This window comes from Glarea lozoyensis (assembly GCF_000409485.1).
Source record: "Glarea lozoyensis ATCC 20868 chromosome Unknown GLAREA7, whole genome shotgun sequence".
Lineage (NCBI taxonomy): Eukaryota > Fungi > Ascomycota > Leotiomycetes > Helotiales > Helotiaceae > Glarea > Glarea lozoyensis.
Window position 1 is genome coordinate 2,665,316 of NW_007361002.1, and position 16,662 is coordinate 2,681,977.

At 46.3% G+C, this 16,662-nt stretch overlaps 4 protein-coding genes across 4 annotated transcripts; 2 read left to right on the forward strand and 2 right to left on the reverse strand.

The window, feature by feature from the left end:
- Positions 1-859: 859 nt before the first annotated feature.
- On the reverse strand, positions 860-2,189 carry GLAREA_02047 (P-loop containing nucleoside triphosphate hydrolase; the record flags this gene model as incomplete). Its single annotated transcript, XM_008089263.1, has 4 exons — positions 860-980; positions 1,038-1,494; positions 1,539-1,925; positions 1,982-2,189. The coding sequence occupies 4 exons, from the start codon at positions 2,187-2,189 to the stop codon at positions 860-862; spliced, it is 1,173 nt and encodes a 390-aa protein (XP_008087454.1).
- A 1,331-nt stretch (positions 2,190-3,520) lies between these two features.
- On the forward strand, positions 3,521-5,141 carry GLAREA_02048 (Enolase C-terminal; the record flags this gene model as incomplete). The annotated part of the gene is made up of 7 exons (XM_008089264.1): positions 3,521-3,644; positions 3,701-3,954; positions 4,002-4,093; positions 4,140-4,190; positions 4,242-4,865; positions 4,920-5,013; positions 5,064-5,141. The coding sequence occupies 7 exons, from the start codon at positions 3,521-3,523 to the stop codon at positions 5,139-5,141; spliced, it is 1,317 nt and encodes a 438-aa protein (XP_008087455.1).
- A 1,546-nt stretch (positions 5,142-6,687) lies between these two features.
- Positions 6,688-7,828, forward strand: GLAREA_02049 (uncharacterized protein; the record flags this gene model as incomplete). Its single annotated transcript, XM_008089265.1, has 4 exons — positions 6,688-6,703; positions 6,907-7,010; positions 7,065-7,762; positions 7,813-7,828. The coding sequence occupies 4 exons, from the start codon at positions 6,688-6,690 to the stop codon at positions 7,826-7,828; spliced, it is 834 nt and encodes a 277-aa protein (XP_008087456.1).
- A 4,263-nt stretch (positions 7,829-12,091) lies between these two features.
- On the reverse strand, positions 12,092-15,064 carry GLAREA_02050 ((Trans)glycosidase; the record flags this gene model as incomplete). Its single annotated transcript, XM_008089266.1, has 8 exons — positions 12,092-12,316; positions 12,365-13,660; positions 13,742-13,929; positions 13,977-14,113; positions 14,163-14,355; positions 14,405-14,584; positions 14,632-14,729; positions 14,862-15,064. The coding sequence occupies 8 exons, from the start codon at positions 15,062-15,064 to the stop codon at positions 12,092-12,094; spliced, it is 2,520 nt and encodes an 839-aa protein (XP_008087457.1).
- Positions 15,065-16,662: the final 1,598 nt, after the last annotated feature.

Genomic DNA, 16,662 nt, shown 5'->3' on the forward strand with positions numbered 1-16,662 from the left:
GAGTTCACAGGGCTGCCAAGTCTGCCCCAAACCCTGGTCATACAGTCTTATACGAGCGCTTCTCACTGGAATCTGGGATATCGACAGCAGAAAAAGGGGTCAGCTCTCCAGGATTTCCTCCTCTGAGTTAGACTTTTCTGTGTTACGATGCGCCCACGGTTTCCATAGAGATGCCAACGGCACTTGGACGCTGCCTTTGCCCGGGACCAGTGCTATCAAAATGCAAAGCCACACTCCGGTCGCTAGTGGTCTAATTATGGTAACGATTGATGATCGCCAGGCACGGAGTCTAACCCTGAAAAAGTCTTGACAGTCCGAACAGAGTCAAAAGGGACACCTGCAATGACGTACAGGAAGCAAGCATCTTCTCGTGGTTCCTGCATTGCAAAGGGCGCCATCTATACGAGAAGAGTTCACGGGTGGCACGAATACGATATGGCGAGAATCAGAGTTATCAATATTTGATATTTTTCCAAGCGGCTATGTCTTTGAGGGACTCGCACGTTTCTTCGGCCGCCGCTGCTGTCAGCGTGCAAAGCTACGGCACTACGAATCAGACCAACCAGATGCAGATTGACTTGAGCCAGTTGTCATCGACACCCGCAAACGGCGTACACCGCACTTTCTCACCGTGTGGGGGATTTGGACAACAAACACATGGGATATGTGATGGTGATGTGGAAGGGATGTCATACATAGGTCTTAAATCATGAAGCAGAAAAGAGCGGCCTGGCGAATTACACTCGAACGGCAGCTTTGCGACATGCTCTCATGATTATATTGTACAAGCCGAGCATTTCGCTCAACTGCATGCTATGGCGCCAAGGTAAGAAACAGAATACAGCGGTCTCTACTAATTCTAAAGTTTTTGGTATTCCAGCTTGCCCTCCAGCTTCTTCGACTCCGTCACTTTCCGAACCGCTTTGTTGTAATCGTCTTGGTTCACAGCGTCCCGGTAGTCTTTGATCGCAAACAGGCCCCTGTGACAAAAATCATGTTAGTAGGAAGTCGATGCAACATATCAGGGAGCAACATACGCCTCGGTAACCACATTTCGAAGATCAGCTCCGTTCAAGCCATCACTCATCTTAACCACACTCTCAAAGTCAACATCTCCTTCGGTGACCACACCAGCAGCATGAATCTTCATAATCTCCAAGCGGCCAACCTCATTAGGAAGAGGAATCTCGATCTTCCTGTCCAAACGTCCCGCACGTAGGAGCGCTGGATCAAGAGTATCCGGTCGATTTGTTGCCATAATAATCTTTGTCTTACCCAAATAATCGAATCCATCCAGCTGGTTGAGAAGCTCCATCAATGTCCTCTGAATTTCACGATCTGCCGATGTACCCTCAGAAAATCTTCGTCCTCCAATGGCATCGATTTCGTCCATAAAGATGATACAAGGCTCGTGTTCTTTGGCATAGCCAAACATTTCTCTGATAAGTCGAGCTGATTCTCCGATATACTTGTCGACGATGGCAGACGACACGACTATTTGATTAGCAAAGCAATGCTGAAGGTGTAGATTATAGTACCTTTGAGGAAGTTGGTCTCCAGACTGCTAGCAACAGCTCTTGCCAGTAACGTCTTCCCTGTTCCTGGAGGTCCATATAACAGAACTCCTTTTGGAGGTTTAATTCCGACTCTCAGAAACAATTCGGGATTCTTTAATGGCAACTCAATGACCTCTCTCAGTTCTCTGATCTGCTCGTTTAACCCACCAATTCCACCAAAGCTGACTTGCCCCGGGTCTTCCAGCGACATATTATAAACAAGAGGATCGACTTCTCGCGGTAGCATTCGCATGATTGTGAGTGTTGTCATATCCAGAGCGACTCGAGTTCCTTGCTTGAGCGCAACCTTATCCACCTTTGATCTACAGCCGACGACATATCGAGGTCCCGATGAGGCTTTGACGATGACTTTGAGATGTGGTATTAGTATGAATGCAATATTCCTGGGGGCAGTTGCAGCTTACATCTCTCGTCGTCCAGCTGTTTTAACACCTCTCCAATGATCTGACCGACACTCTGTAGAGCTTTGATGTTCTCTTCCGTCTGATCAAAGTCCTTTTGCAATCCCTTGATGTCCTGCCGCAGTGCCTTCAACTTTGCCTCCCATTCCCTTGATTCGAGAAGCTTCGTCTTGAAAGATTGCAGCGCATGTGCTCTCTCATCGTCCGACATATTGTATTATGAAATTACTATGGTCGAGGCTTTCGGATGTGATGGAAGGGGTGAAACGAGGTTGGGATTCGGTTTCGATGATTAGTGTTGTGGTTTGAAGTTGTAGATTGTCAGTGTCGATACTGTAGCTACAGAGGCTCGAGAGAGGCAGCCGAGAGCTTCGCGTCGATGCATTACTTGGGCTTTGACCCCTTATATCTCAGGCATAAGTTTTGTTGATGAGGTACGTCGTCACGTGCAACCCATATGCTCCGAACCGTGATTGGGAACTCTGTGTCATTGTCCACTCTCCAATAAGAGTTCTCCAAATAACGTTCCCGAGAATTATCATCATTTGGTCAATCCAGTTTATATATAACTTCGGTGACCGACTCCATGGGCTGTAGTTCGTAGGTAGCAAATTTTTACAGGGCTTGTGAAGCGGTTTTTGGGGCAGGAAGAACCTTCGAACTGTCGAGCAAATTGTGTGTACCGTAATGTAGATAGTACCTTGATTAATGAAAGAATTAGTGAAACTAATCCATCTGTCACTTTCAAAGGTGAGAGTAGCGTAGAATACATCAAAAATTACACAAAGTGAGTTCGTCCACAGATGACAGGATAAAAGCCGGCGTACTAGTTCGGAGCTTTCTCAACTGATTGATAGACAGCAGGGGTTTCTAACCAGGTAGTAAGTAACCTTATTAAGCCTCATAGCCCGCATGTTTGTAGGAAGAGCAAAGTGATGCATATTTCGTAGAACAGTTTAGAGAATAGCTATTTAGGTAAGGCATTTTCGATTACAAACTTGGCTAATAACAGCAAACATCTGTGTGGCCGGAGAAGACGAGATTCGCACTCTAGCTCCTGATAAGTTCGGCCAAACAAACGACTGTGGACTGCACTGAAAAGCCTCGTTGCTGTCGCCCACCCACGCCCACCTCCGAGTCAACAAAACGACCAGGGTCACCCCACCAGCAATCTCAGCAAAAATACCCCTCTATCTCTCGTCTTGTCATCGCAGCTTTCCACATCACAACCACCACGCCACGAATCCATGTAAGTAATGGTTTTTCTTCTCGCAGCCAATTAGAGCCCCATTATCCAAAACTACAGACTGCAGAAGACTTGATAAGGCTTCTCATCTCGTCGCTCTTTTCATAATCCCTCATTCACGCCTGTGACTTGTGAAATCTTACGAAAAACAAACACTGACCCAATATTCCGCAGAAAAATTTACTTCATATACCAAAGGTGAGCATCCATTTGCTACTGAGTACCTTTACATCCAGCATATCTTCATTCACTTGGACATTCACTGACAATCGACATTCTCAAGAAATTAGAACAACATGGCGATCACCAAGATCCACGCGCGTTCTGTCTACGATTCCCGCGGTAACCCAACCGTCGAGGTCGACGTTGTCACCGAGACTGGCCTTCACCGTGCCATCGTCCCATCCGGAGCTTCCACCGGTTCGTAAATTCCGTATAGATCCTTCGAAACACAGCTGATTTGAGCTGCAATATAGGACAACACGAGGCTGTTGAGCTTCGTGATGGAGACAAGAGCAAGTGGGCTGGCAAGGGTGTTACCAAGGCTGTTGCCAACGTCAACGAGACAATTGGCCCAGCCCTCATCAAGGAGAACATCGATGTTAAAGATCAATCCAAAGTTGATGAGTTCTTGATCAAGCTTGACGGAACTCCAAACAAGGGAAAGCTTGGCGCTAACGCCATTCTTGGTGTTTCTTTGGCTGTTGCTAAAGCCGCCGCTGCTGAGAAGGTGTGTAAAATACCTCTGTGCAAGAGATATGATGCTGATGTTTATAGCAAATTCCTCTCTATGCACACGTCTCCGACCTCGCTGGTACCTCCAAGCCATACGTCCTTCCAGTTCCTTTCATGAACGTTCTCAACGGAGGGTCAGTGAACTGGTCAATACTTTGAAGCATTACTGACAGTGTAAAGATCCCACGCCGGTGGACGATTGGCTTTCCAGGAGTTCATGATTGTCCCATCGTAAGCTCTTCTACATTTAATCTGTTTGGTCGACACTAATTTAGTCTCCAGCGCCGCTCCGTCCTTCTCTGAGGCACTCCGCCATGGATCTGAGGTCTACCAGGTCTTGAAGAGCCTCGCAAAGAAGAAGTACGGCCAATCCGCAGGAAACGTCGGTGACGAGGGTGGTGTTGCACCAGATATTGCAACCGCTGAGGAGGCTCTTGAGCTCATTACCGAGGCCATTGAGAAAGCTGGTTACACTGGAAAGATGAACATTGCTATGGATGTCGCTTCCAGTGAATTCTACAAGGAGGACGTCAAGAAATACGACTTGGACTTCAAGAACCCCGATAGCGACCCAGAGAAGTGGATCACTTACGAGCAACTTGCTGAGCAATACCAAACTCTCGCCAAGAAATACCCAATCGTTTCCATCGAGGATCCTTTCGCTGAGGACGACTGGGAGGCATGGAGCTACTTCTACAAGACTTCCGACTTCCAAATTGTCGGTGATGACTTGACTGTTACCAACCCAATCCGCATCAAGAAGGCTATCGAGCTTAAGTCTTGCAACGCTCTTCTCCTCAAGGTCAACCAAATCGGTACTCTTTCCGAGTCTATCCAGGCTGCCAAGGACTCTTACGCTGCTGGATGGGGTGTCATGGTCTCCCACAGATCTGGTGAGACCGAGGAGTAAGTCTCCCTAACCCCAATTCTTCTAGTAACTAATTAATTGAATCATCGCAGCGTTTCGATCTCAGATCTAGTCGTAGGCTTGCGGTGTGGAGAGATCAAGACAGGAGCTCCAGCCCGATCTGAGAGAACTGCTAAGTTGAACCAGGTGAGTTCATTTTGAAAGTCACGTGCCGTCTGCTAATCTTAACCGTACAGATTCTTCGAATTGAGGAGGAACTTGGTGACAAAGCTATCTACGCCGGGGAGAACTTCAGAACTGCTATCAACTTGTAAATCGTTGAAAATTGTGTTGAAACCAATGGCTTGGAATGTTTATGAGCCGAGCCACGAAGGTCCCTGATGAATTGCGGAGTTAACGATCTTACGGCAGTATGCTTATGTTAAACGAAGAAGGAATGAAAAGTTATACCATCTCACTCACACCCGATCCTCCTCTGTGAAACCTGACCACTTGCACCAAGTTTCGTAAATCCTCCAACTAAAAGTGCTCTTTCGATTCATGAAACATATGTCTGTTTCAAAAAGTCTCTGAAGTCCCGGAGATTTTTGCCATGAAGAGTTCAAACCAAAAAAATGACTGAACCCCCTCACTATCTGTAAACTTGTAGAATACTTTAGAGCGAGTAAATATAATTTTGTAATTGTATTTTAAATAGACTTAAGAAGATTCCATTTACTAATACTTATTGACGAAATATCGTTATTCAGTCACTTGTTCTAAGCAAATATCGTACTTTAATTGCTGACTGTCTTGCATTGCTAGAGGACAAAATACATGCTCAAATTAGTTTAAATTACAAGTTGAGAAGATCATGTTTCCTGAAAACAATTGACGAAATACCGTTATTTCATCAACTGGTCTGAGCAAACATCGTTGCTCTGTTGCCGGCTATCTTGGCTCGTAGAGTTGTATAGGACAAAATATATAGCAAAACCTCCTTAATTTAGGAAAGTATCTTAAATTAAAAGTCTAGAGGACTATGTTTCCTGTAAAGAATTGACGAATTATCGTTATTTCATCAACTATGCTGAGGAAACATCGTTGCTGACTATCTTGTCTCGTATAGACAAAATCCATGGCAGAACCTCCTTAATCTTATAAGTAATTATCGTATACTTTAGGCAAGCAGGTTAATTACGAGTCAAGAAGATTGTATTTCCTGAAAACAATTGACGAAATAGCGTTATTTCGTCAACTGTTCTAAGAAATTAAGTGCTACGGCTGCTGTCCCGCATAGACAAAATCCATGGCAGTACGTCTTAATTTGGGCAAGCAACTTAAATTACGAGTTGAGATAATCATATTTCTTGAAAACAATTGACGAAATAGGCTATTTCGTCAACTGTCCTGAGGAATTATGTGCTGCGACTGCCACTTCTATTGTCCACTGCGAGCCTAGACATATGACTGGGTGCGAATAATCGGCACTATATCTCAACCTCCTCATGCGTGACTTCAGCGCTTTTTTGAACGTTGTTCTAGATACACTTTGGAACGTTGAGTATATCGACTTCCCATAGGTCAATTGTATAGTGAGAGTGCATGAGTTCTGCATCAAAAATCATTTATGACGTGTGGTGAGATCAATTTAAGGGGGAGGAAACGGAGGGATGAAGAGCCAATGAGGTCAGGCATCAAGGCACACCCCACCAAGCCTAAAGTTCGCGACCCAACCCTCCTTCGCACAATCTTCGACCACCAACTTTCCCTTCATCATCAACCTTCCCACAAATAACAAACCGGTCTGCCTTCTAGACTATAAAGATATAACGCGCAAATACCGCCAGTACAACTGTTCTTGAATCTATCACCGCAAATATGCCTGAAAAATGGGGTGAGTAATTACCTCTCCTTTTGCGCGTCACCAACTTGTGGCGACGTTGTGCCAGAGTGTGCCAGAGTCCCGTTCTTCGTCTTTACGGTTTCGACTTTCGCAACATTCTTAAGCGGCTCGGTCAAGATCGACGCTGCAGGCCACTATGCACAGTGATGAACTTTTCTAGGATACATTTGGCTGACCGCTACTCAACCGAGCAGATGAAGAAGAGGACAGCAGTAGCACTGCTCCGTCATCACCCCCGGCCGCTGCCACAATCCCTAGACGTGGCAAGTTCGACGACGAGGAAGAGAATGACAGCGATGTATGCTCATGATAATCACATTCAATTCGCATGCAGATACTGACGGGAGAATAGGTTCTGGACAGTTGGGATGCAGCAGAAGATTCCGAGGTCGAGCGCGAGAAGGCTAAGGTAGCCGCCGAAAAGAAGGCCAAACTAGAGGCAGAGGAGAAAGCAAACAAGAAGACAAAGGCCCAACGTATTGCCGAACGACAAGCCGAAAATGCTCGCAGACTCGCCGAGGAAAGCAGTGATGATAGCAGTGAAGAAGATGCAGCCACGAGACGTGAACGCCTTCGTCGTACCGAGCAAGAATCCGACTTGAAGCACGCCGAAGATCTGTTCGGCAATATTGGTATCAGCAACAGCCGCAAAGCAACCACTGCGGCTAACGCTGTAGTTGTTAACTCGGCTGATCCGAATGCTACTGTTGATCTCACTACGCTGCCACTTTTCGACCCAAAGACCAAGATTCAGTTTGAAAAGATGCGAGATACCTTGGTTCCAGTTATTGCCAGCAACACCAAGAAGGCTCACTACACCATCTTCCTACAAGAGTTCGCGAAACAACTTGCCAAAGATCTACCCAGCGATCAGATCAAGAAGATTGCAAGCAGTTTGACTGCTTTGAGCAACGAGAAAATGAAGGAGGAGAAGTTGGCTGAAAAGGGGGGCAAGAAGAGCAAGGCTGCAAAGTCAAAGACTACATTGGTTGCTAGTCGTAACGTGGCAACTTCTGCTGATGTGAATGCTTATGACGATGATTTCGGAGAGTAAGTTGTCAAACACTTCATTGTTGATACCAGAGCTAACAAATATCCAGTGATGATTTTATGTGAAGCAGTTCCACGACAGACAGTATCACGCTCCTGCTTCTACTGCGGAACCACCGCCACTCTACCAAACTCCAAGCACCCATAGTCCTCGTAGACGACTTACAGCACAGTCCGACGATGGGTTCTTGGTGATGCCGATACAATCTGGGCAGATTCCCATTTGGGACTCAGACAACCGTTCGTCCCTGCCTGGAGACTCGACAACTGGTGGGGTGGAAACCACAGAGCAGAGAAATCAGGAGAGCATGATTGTGGGGGCCATTTCTTTTTGTACTAGAAGCATCCATCATTGCTTTAGACCGCGTGCGCCGTCTTTTACTCAGCATAGTTTTGCTTTATGCATTGATTTGGGGAGACTGAAGACTTTGAAGCCACGAGGCAGAATTAGGTACGACGGAATGTGGAGGTCAGATAATATAGTGCTTAGTTATAATGACATTGCATGGATGAAACTTATGTTGCTTATTGTCATTACGGTTTATTGATTTGGTGGTCTTCGATCTACTTTTTCCAAAGGATTGACTGTTGGAAGATTGGCTTCATATGCGGTACTTATATTAGATGTTTACTCTGATATTCGTCCGAGTATATTACACCCTCGTCATCTTCTGTGGTCAATGAAACCGAAGATACCTGCACTATTCTTAGAATAATGATGAGGTATCATTAACCCTTCACGTTTTTGAACGGCTGTCAGGAGATGAAATATACTTGAAGTTATCACATATATACTCTCTCTCACTTGGTTTTCTTCTTCTTGATATATTATGTTAAAGATTCATTCCTCTAAATCTCATATAAACAGCCACCTCTCCAGCCTCCCGTGGTCGTGTCTGACCTGATTTCTACGTCAACCTGTGTTTTCAGTTCTTGAATCTTGCTTTGTCTTATATTCTTGAGTTTTTTAATACTTTACTGTTTGACTTGTCGTCGCTGATAAGAGGGAAAATATCTTAAATATTATACCAAGTCCTAAGATATCATCCAGCCCAAACATCATTTACTAACTAGAAGAAATTATCTATTACTCCCAAGTGGCTCCTCCCCAAACAACACATCCCCCGGTAATAAGCCCTCCCTCAAATCGGTCTGTCCATTTCTACGGTCGTCGTTCAGGATAGACACAGGAGTTCTATGCCGAAGGCATCATTCGTGAGTATAATAGTAAGAACGCTTTCCACTTACAGCCTTCTCCTGCCTTTCGAGGGCAGCAAAACACTCTTTGTCGCGCCGCAAGCGCCACTCTTCAATGAATCCATCGACGGCTTTTCCATCTGCTCCCAGCAAAATGTCTCTTTCCGTAATGACTGCAGCGGAGTCGAATCGTCGCTGAGCGATCAGCGCATCTCCGATGCGGCATCTGAGAGCGCCCCAAGGCTGGAAATTTGTAAGGGTGATTCCTCCCAAACCACCTCACATGCGATTGCTTTTCCAGGCAGCTGATCTCGATGAGCTTTGCATAGTTTAACACAAGTCCCACTGTCCGCCAGCTCCAAGTCATCTCCATGGAGAGCGACAAACCACAGCAGCATCGTTCGCCTAGTTTGAGTAAGGTTAGCTAGATCCGTCGAACTATAAGGAATGGACGCGAGGGTGATTCTGACTTCGCCCGTCTTGCAGGACACCTTTCGCCAATTTGGTATGTCGTCGTCTGTCAAGATGTTGTTGTCGATAGGCTAACAAAATCAGATACAGCAGCTGTACGCGGACGTATTAACCTTCGTTTTACTTCGCCTTAGTACACTCTCTACTTAAAAAACTCGACTTCATACTTATCTATACTATATTAATTTACATAACAGTAACGATCTCATCTATCCTCCTACAAAGAAGGAATAAACCTTCAATTGTCTTGTAGACCTCGGGATTGATAATTATTGTTAAGTTTAACGTTGTTTAGCTTTAGGCGCCGGGGAAGGTGATTTAATGTATTCTCGCAGTAAGTAGGTACCTTAATTCGTTCTTCGTTTCTGGAGCTTCCAGGGTATACTTTCGAAGATAGTATCTTCGTCGTCTGGAGATCGATCCCTAGGTTGGCTTTACCCTACGCTGCCGTTCGAGTAACTCTTGAGCATTGAGATTGAGACGCGAAAAAGCTATCTCATTGTCCTTTTTTGCGTACTTTAGTACAATATAGGTACGAGACCAGATTCCACTCGTGATAAAGCCGAAGACATACGTTGAGCATGTAGTAGGTTATATCCTAGCGCATTAGCTGTTGACTGACGGTATAGTAGCCGTTCTACAGCCACCCGTGAACTCTAATCGTTTTCTTGTGTATTTGCTCTGCCAGATTGTTTCCTTGATATAACCATCTTTGTATCACTTGTTTGTAAACCTCTCTCTATCTCTCTTTAAGCATTCAATCATGTATTCGTACTTTATCATTTCGACTCTTCTCCATCTTTCGAGGAGTTAAACACCATGTTATTATCACGATTGTCCTAACCCTGATCCTTAGGCTAAGTTGTCCTTCTCCTTTCGACTCTTATATTAAAAGTGGGGATTTTCAATTAGCGAAAGAATCCAAGTGACCATCCGCTTCTAATCCGTCTCCGTTGTTCGGATGTGCTTGTATTAATGCGTCTTGAATCTCGTGTTTCGTTAATTGTAAGATGATAATTTTCCTGCGGCTTCCGAAATCTTTCGTCCCCTCGACTTTCATATCGACAGAAGATTGCTAGACTCGAGCTTAGTATTCACACAGCAAATCGTTTCTCACCTCCATGACCATTGAACACCTCTCAGATTCTCAATATTCGTTTTACCTTCCAGAATTCAAACTATCACAAAACCTCTAGCTCGCCACTGAACCTTCAAAACACTAGTCCTACCTATTCCCAACCTACAAACTACACGTCACTAAACACCAATCAATTTCGAGATTGCCCCCTTTTTGAAAAAGGGGATTTCCAAACTGCATTGATTTTTTGGCCATTCTGGAATTCTTTGAGTTTTCCTCCGCCTTTTCAATCTGTTTCTCTAGAATTCAGGAAAAACAAAAGAGTACTCAAACACCACTTCCTCATAGAAGGCCTGTCGTCCCTTTGACCACTGACCATCTCTCTTCCTGCCAACTTCTTCTCCGCTCTCTCCTGCATACCTTTCAGCATCTCCTGACCTTATGACCTTATATTTTTCACAGAAATAGAGAATTTCCAGCTCTGTGTCAAAGAAAATCAAAATCCCAGGAAACGGAATCATAAGCTACCTACCATTATAACCACCCCAAACTGTTCAACACCTCCAAAGCTCGACAACCCTTTAATACTGAAGTGATGGAGTTGGCGAGGAAGTGCGTGTAATTACAATATAACGGTAGATGGATCTGTCGAAAGACCGAGGATGGAAGATACATGAACCTCCTTCATCTCCCCACTTCAGCCGGTCATCCCAGTAAAGACACCATTCAAGAGATACAACTACACCCTCAACACCCCCCTTCAACACACAAAACACAATCCACCACTTATCTACCGCCATTAAGACCACAAGGTAAATTCCACGGTTCTAGGATCCCACTCATCCCTCCTCTCCACCCCTACTTATCCCTACCCAGATGCCCCATCACGATCAGATAGACGCGTCCTTTACATTTCCCGCAAAACATTAAAGCAAAAAAAAATATCCATACCTCGCGGCGGACAAAATAAGTCCGTAAATCTCAAACTAAATAACACGTCTCCTTCCAATAGAGCCTAAAAAGTCTACTTCGAAAAGAGCCTACAAAGTCTCAATTCACTTAAAACAGTGGACGAAAGGGTCATAATATCCTAATTTAATCCGCTAAATTACGATATTTCGTTATCTTGGCCGAGAAAACTGTTCTGGTTCGACTGCTACTTATTTTTGTCCTCCGCGAGATACCTGGTTGATTAGATGAAGGGTCAGTAGGGGATGATCAGTGAAGTTGCTCTATAGATCTATAATTTGCACTGAATGCTTGTATCGGTTACATTGAATTTCATCTGTTACCATCTGGTTACTAAACGGTACTAGGAATTCGGAGTGGGTAAGTCGGGTAAATGTGAGTGTTTACTTCTAGATTTACGGTCTAATCCAACCTCTTGTGGCAAATTTTGGTCTCGAACATCATCCCGTTACGACAGACCCCCTCCAATACGAAGACCACCACAAACCTTCTCACCCAATCATTGTTCAAAAAATCTCATAATTCATGTCACATTGACCATGTTAATTTCATATTTTTACACCTTGCAAATAATCCTTTATTTCGCTTTCGCGTTTCTATCTCCCGCCCAAAAATCAAGGCAAAACACCCTTCAGCTTCAAATCCCTCGAACTAGCGCCAACATACACCGTCTTAGGATAAGGACTGATGACCCAGTTCTGGGTAACAGGATCCCAATTGGAGATATCTCTTCTCGTCAACTTGTAGGTGAAGGTGTTGCTCTCTCCTGGATCGAGGATCAAATCGTCGAAACCACGGAGGACGATCTTAGGGTCGGTTGGAGCACCGAGAGAGAGGTACTGTATGAAGTTAGTTTGGGAATTCTTTAAAATGGGATTAGAACATACCAATTGTGGGATCTCGGTACCCTTGACACCGCCGGTGTTGGTGACAGTGCATGAGACTGTGTACATAACATCCCAGAGTTGTCTGTTTCCACCAGCACTTCCTCCAGCACCGACTCGTGGTTGCGGACTTCCATCCTGAGACTTAGCAGGCCAGCTCTCTGGTTGATTTGTCAACACTGGGCCGGTAAGATATGGGTAGATGTATTTAAAGACAGCACGGAATCCAGTTGGGAACTCAGCATGGGCAGGGTCTTTATCGATCGTACCGAGAGTTGGAGCAGCCTTGGTCATGCCAACAGTTGGTTGGTATGGTCCTGGGTCATTCTTGGAGATCTGGAGGTTGGAGTATGAGTAGTTGGTGTAGGAGAGTCCGAAACCAAACTCGTAAGATGGCTCAATGTTGTTGGCATCAAAGTAGCGGTAATCGATAAAGTTACCCTCGTTGAAGTTGAGTTGAGGTGGGTTGGAGGTTGGCGTATAGATGACATCCACTCCCCAGTCTTCACGCTTCTTGCCCCATGTGAAGACGGATTTAGCAGATGGGTTGCGGTAACCGTAGATGATATCGGTGATGGCATTTCCAGACTCTTGACCTGGCAGACCGGCCCAAAGAATTGCTGTAACATTTGGGTTGTTCTTGAGATCTTCAACGATGACAGCACCAACTGTGTGCAGAACGACGATTGTGTTTGGGTTGACAGATGCGACCTTCTTGATGAGAGCATCTCCGTTACCCCACAGAGTAAGGTTGTTCCGGTCTCCTGAGTTTCCGTCGACGGTGATGTATGCTTCTCCTGAATCGGCATTGGCAAATACAATAGCGACAGAGGCGTTGGAGGCAGCCTTAGCAGCGGCATCCAAATCATAGTTGTTGCTGACGTTGGCGAACAAGGTTCGGTCCTTTGCAGCTTGAGCGCGAAGAGCGGTTACAGGTGCAATGAGGTATGGGAAGTTTGCAGTTCCGGAACCCCAACCCATTGCGAGGGTACCAGTGTTACAACCTCTATCTCCGCATGCGTTTGGTCCTCCTGGGTTGTCATGGGCGTCCTCACCAATGACAGCCACACTCTTTGGCTTCTTGAGAGGAAGAGCATTGTTAACGTTCTTGAGCATGACAGTTGACGCGCCACCGATCTCGCGAATGAGCTTAGCATGGTCGCTTTGAACATTGACGTGGTAGTTGATTTGTTGGTAACCTTCGTTTGCTTGTGGATGAATGTATCCGTATGTCTCGGAACTCCAGGAATTGAAGTTGACATCTACTCGTGCGGTGTCTCGGCCGACTTTGTAGTATGCCTGTGGTTTGTGTCAGTCAGATTCAAATAGCTGCCTATAAAATGGCATTGCCAAGCCAGGGGCTCGCTTGAGCGCACTTACAGCCATAATACGAGTAACCATATCGTCAAGTCTCCATTGTGGAAGTGTGCCATTGATAGCAGCAGCTGTCAAGTTTCCACCCCAGTATGTGTTTCCGGATGCGAGGCCCTGATCTCCAGCCATTGTCATGTCAAGACCTGCCAATGCAGATGCGACTCCGGTATGTTGAGCCCACCAATCGCTGACAACTATGCAACATTAGCTGGGTTCGTTTAAATCGTGAGGCTTGTCTTACCAAATCCTTGGAAGTCCAACTCATTCTTCAACAAGTAGTTGAGCGTGTAACTGTTCTGGGAACCATAGGAGTTGTTGATTTGGTTGTAAGAGCACATGATAGACGCAACACCGGCGTGAACTGCATCTGCGAAGGGCCTAGTCGTATATCAGCATATATTTCAGTTGAAGACCGGTTAGTATGTACCATAAATAAGTCTCGTGCATTGTCTTGTCATCCACATTCGCAGAGTAAGCGGCGAATGATCCACTTGGCTCTCGATTATGTTCTTGCTCGTTCATAATGTAGTGCTTTGCATTGGCAATGACACCACCGTCTTGGATACCCTTAATAGTCTCTCCAATTGCTACTCCAGTCAAGACTGGGTCAGGACTGAAGCCTAAATGAATTGTGAGCATTGTTTCGATACCAGTGGGATAATTTCTCACCTTCCCAGTTTCGTCCACCGGCAGGGACACGACCAAGAGGGCCAGCAACAGGACCAAGTTGTACATCAATACCCTTTCCTCGATGTTCATCACCCATTGCTCTTCCACGGCTCTTGAACAGTCTGGTAGTCCATGTTGCGGCGACATTCATTCCGGATGGGAATGCGGATGCTTGATCAGCTGCGGTCTGTTAGTGAAGGCTTCTGGTTGTGATTTAGGAGACTTACCGAATCTGATACCAAGAGGACTATCTTGTAAACAGAAACCTCGGAAGCCCAGGCGAGGGATAGATCCAGTGTTGCCTACGCAAGCTTCACCTTCCCATCTAATAAGTTGTCAGCAATCAGTGGTTGATTTCCCCAGAACGTTGTAGGACGAGGATGTCCAATTGAAGTTGTCCGAAGACATCATCTGCTGTGCTGCAAACAAATGGTTTTAGAAAGAGGAGATCGCTCACCCAACACCAGTAGTCAAGTTGACCTTTTCAAGCAAAGTCAGCTGGCTCACAAACGCCTGAGCCTTTGCATAAGCATCCTGCCAGCCATTCCCCCCTCTCATCCACGGAGAAGGATAACTGGGAGGCGACTGCGCACCATCCAATTGAGCACTGGCAGAAGCTGCCAGCACCACAATGGAAGCAAGAGACGAGGACCACAACATTGTGAATGTACAACAGCACTCTCAATTGAGTGCCTGGGAGTAGAATACAAAGAAGGAATGAGTACTGAAACTGGGAAGAAAAAAGGAAGAGAATGCCAGGAAACGTCCAGGGCCCGGGACTATATAGTCCGCCTTTTAGACAGGATCCAATTTCTGGTGAACTGCCCAGGTGGTTGCTGGGATGAGGGTCGAGCTACCACATGTCGAGTTGTACGCATGACCGCGGGGAGGGACCAGGCAGAGAGGCTGGACCGATTCACCGTCCGATTCCTCGTCCCGTAGGCAAACGGTAGGGAGAAGGAGAAGCTCGACCGCGGTCTGTAGCTTCGCAGACTCGCACAACATGGCGAATTTCGAGGAAATGGCGACCCTGAGCTCTGCTCGCCCTGCTACGTGCATGGTGAAGCTCTCGGAAGCACCAGGACGGGACAAGCTCGAGCAGATGCAGCAGCGCGAAGCAGGGGAGATCAACCCCAATTTCCCCGTCGCGTCGCGCTTCTGATGTCACTAGGAGACCAGACTAAGTCGGATGGGAGTGAATTGGGCGATTAGTCGGCTGAGTCTGGGGTCAGGGGGGCGTGAATGGCGGAAGGGGGAGAGAGGGTCCGGGGTAAAAGTGAAGATGGAGAAGGGACGCAGGGCGAGGGGGAGACAGGGGAGAAGATGCACCTTCTTCACCAACCAGCTGCGATGCATTCGGACCGAGAGGCTCACGACTCCATCCCATTGCACAGCAGGAGATGCGATTCGATTTTGGGTCAAGAGGTCTGGAAGAGAAGGGGGAGAAGATCGAGGGGAGTCAGTTGATGCCTACATTTTCCATGCCCAGGTCTGGTTTAGATGCAGGACATGGGATGAACAGAGGGATATCATTTGCTCGGCTCCACGACCGAGGTTTTTCTCCCCTCCTTCTGGTGTGCAGACGATGCGATTTCTGCACAAACACGTAGGTGACGCAGATTTCCATGGCCAAGAAGGAAGAGTTGTTTGTAGTCGAGCGTTGCACCATGGGCCGTGACTTCTCTCTGCTGCGTCTTTCCTTGAGGCGCGAGGCAAGATGCGCGACACTTGGGAATCGGGATGAGCGTCTGGGTCGGGGAGATGAGAAATGAGTGATCGGCCAGACTGCCAGCCATGTCCCATGTCGTGTACCTGAATATCCCTACCATAGCGTCTTTTTTAACCCCGAAACCCTATTATTTCTCTCCATCATTTCTCGTACAAACAACCTCGAAAGAATGGCTTTTTTCATTAGTAACGTGGTATCCACAACCTCTGTGGCTTTCACATCTGCCCCAGAAATCCCTCTATCAGATATTACAAAACTGTCATGAGAAACGCCGAGTGCTCTTCTGGTGGCTTGAAAGGCTTGTCCTGCCGTTGCGGGCGCTTTTAAGCTTGATATCTGGGGGAAAGGACCGAGAATGTGCCGCTCCGCATCTGCCCAGAATCATCATGACCCGCTCTTAACGTGATGCGGGGTAATTGGCCGAGAGACGGTCTGAAGCGGAAGCCGTTTGCACTTTGAGTTTGTAAAGTCGGTTGCTCAATTTCTTAGAATTGAAAATTGAAATTTTTAGTTGAACAGTGACTCGCGA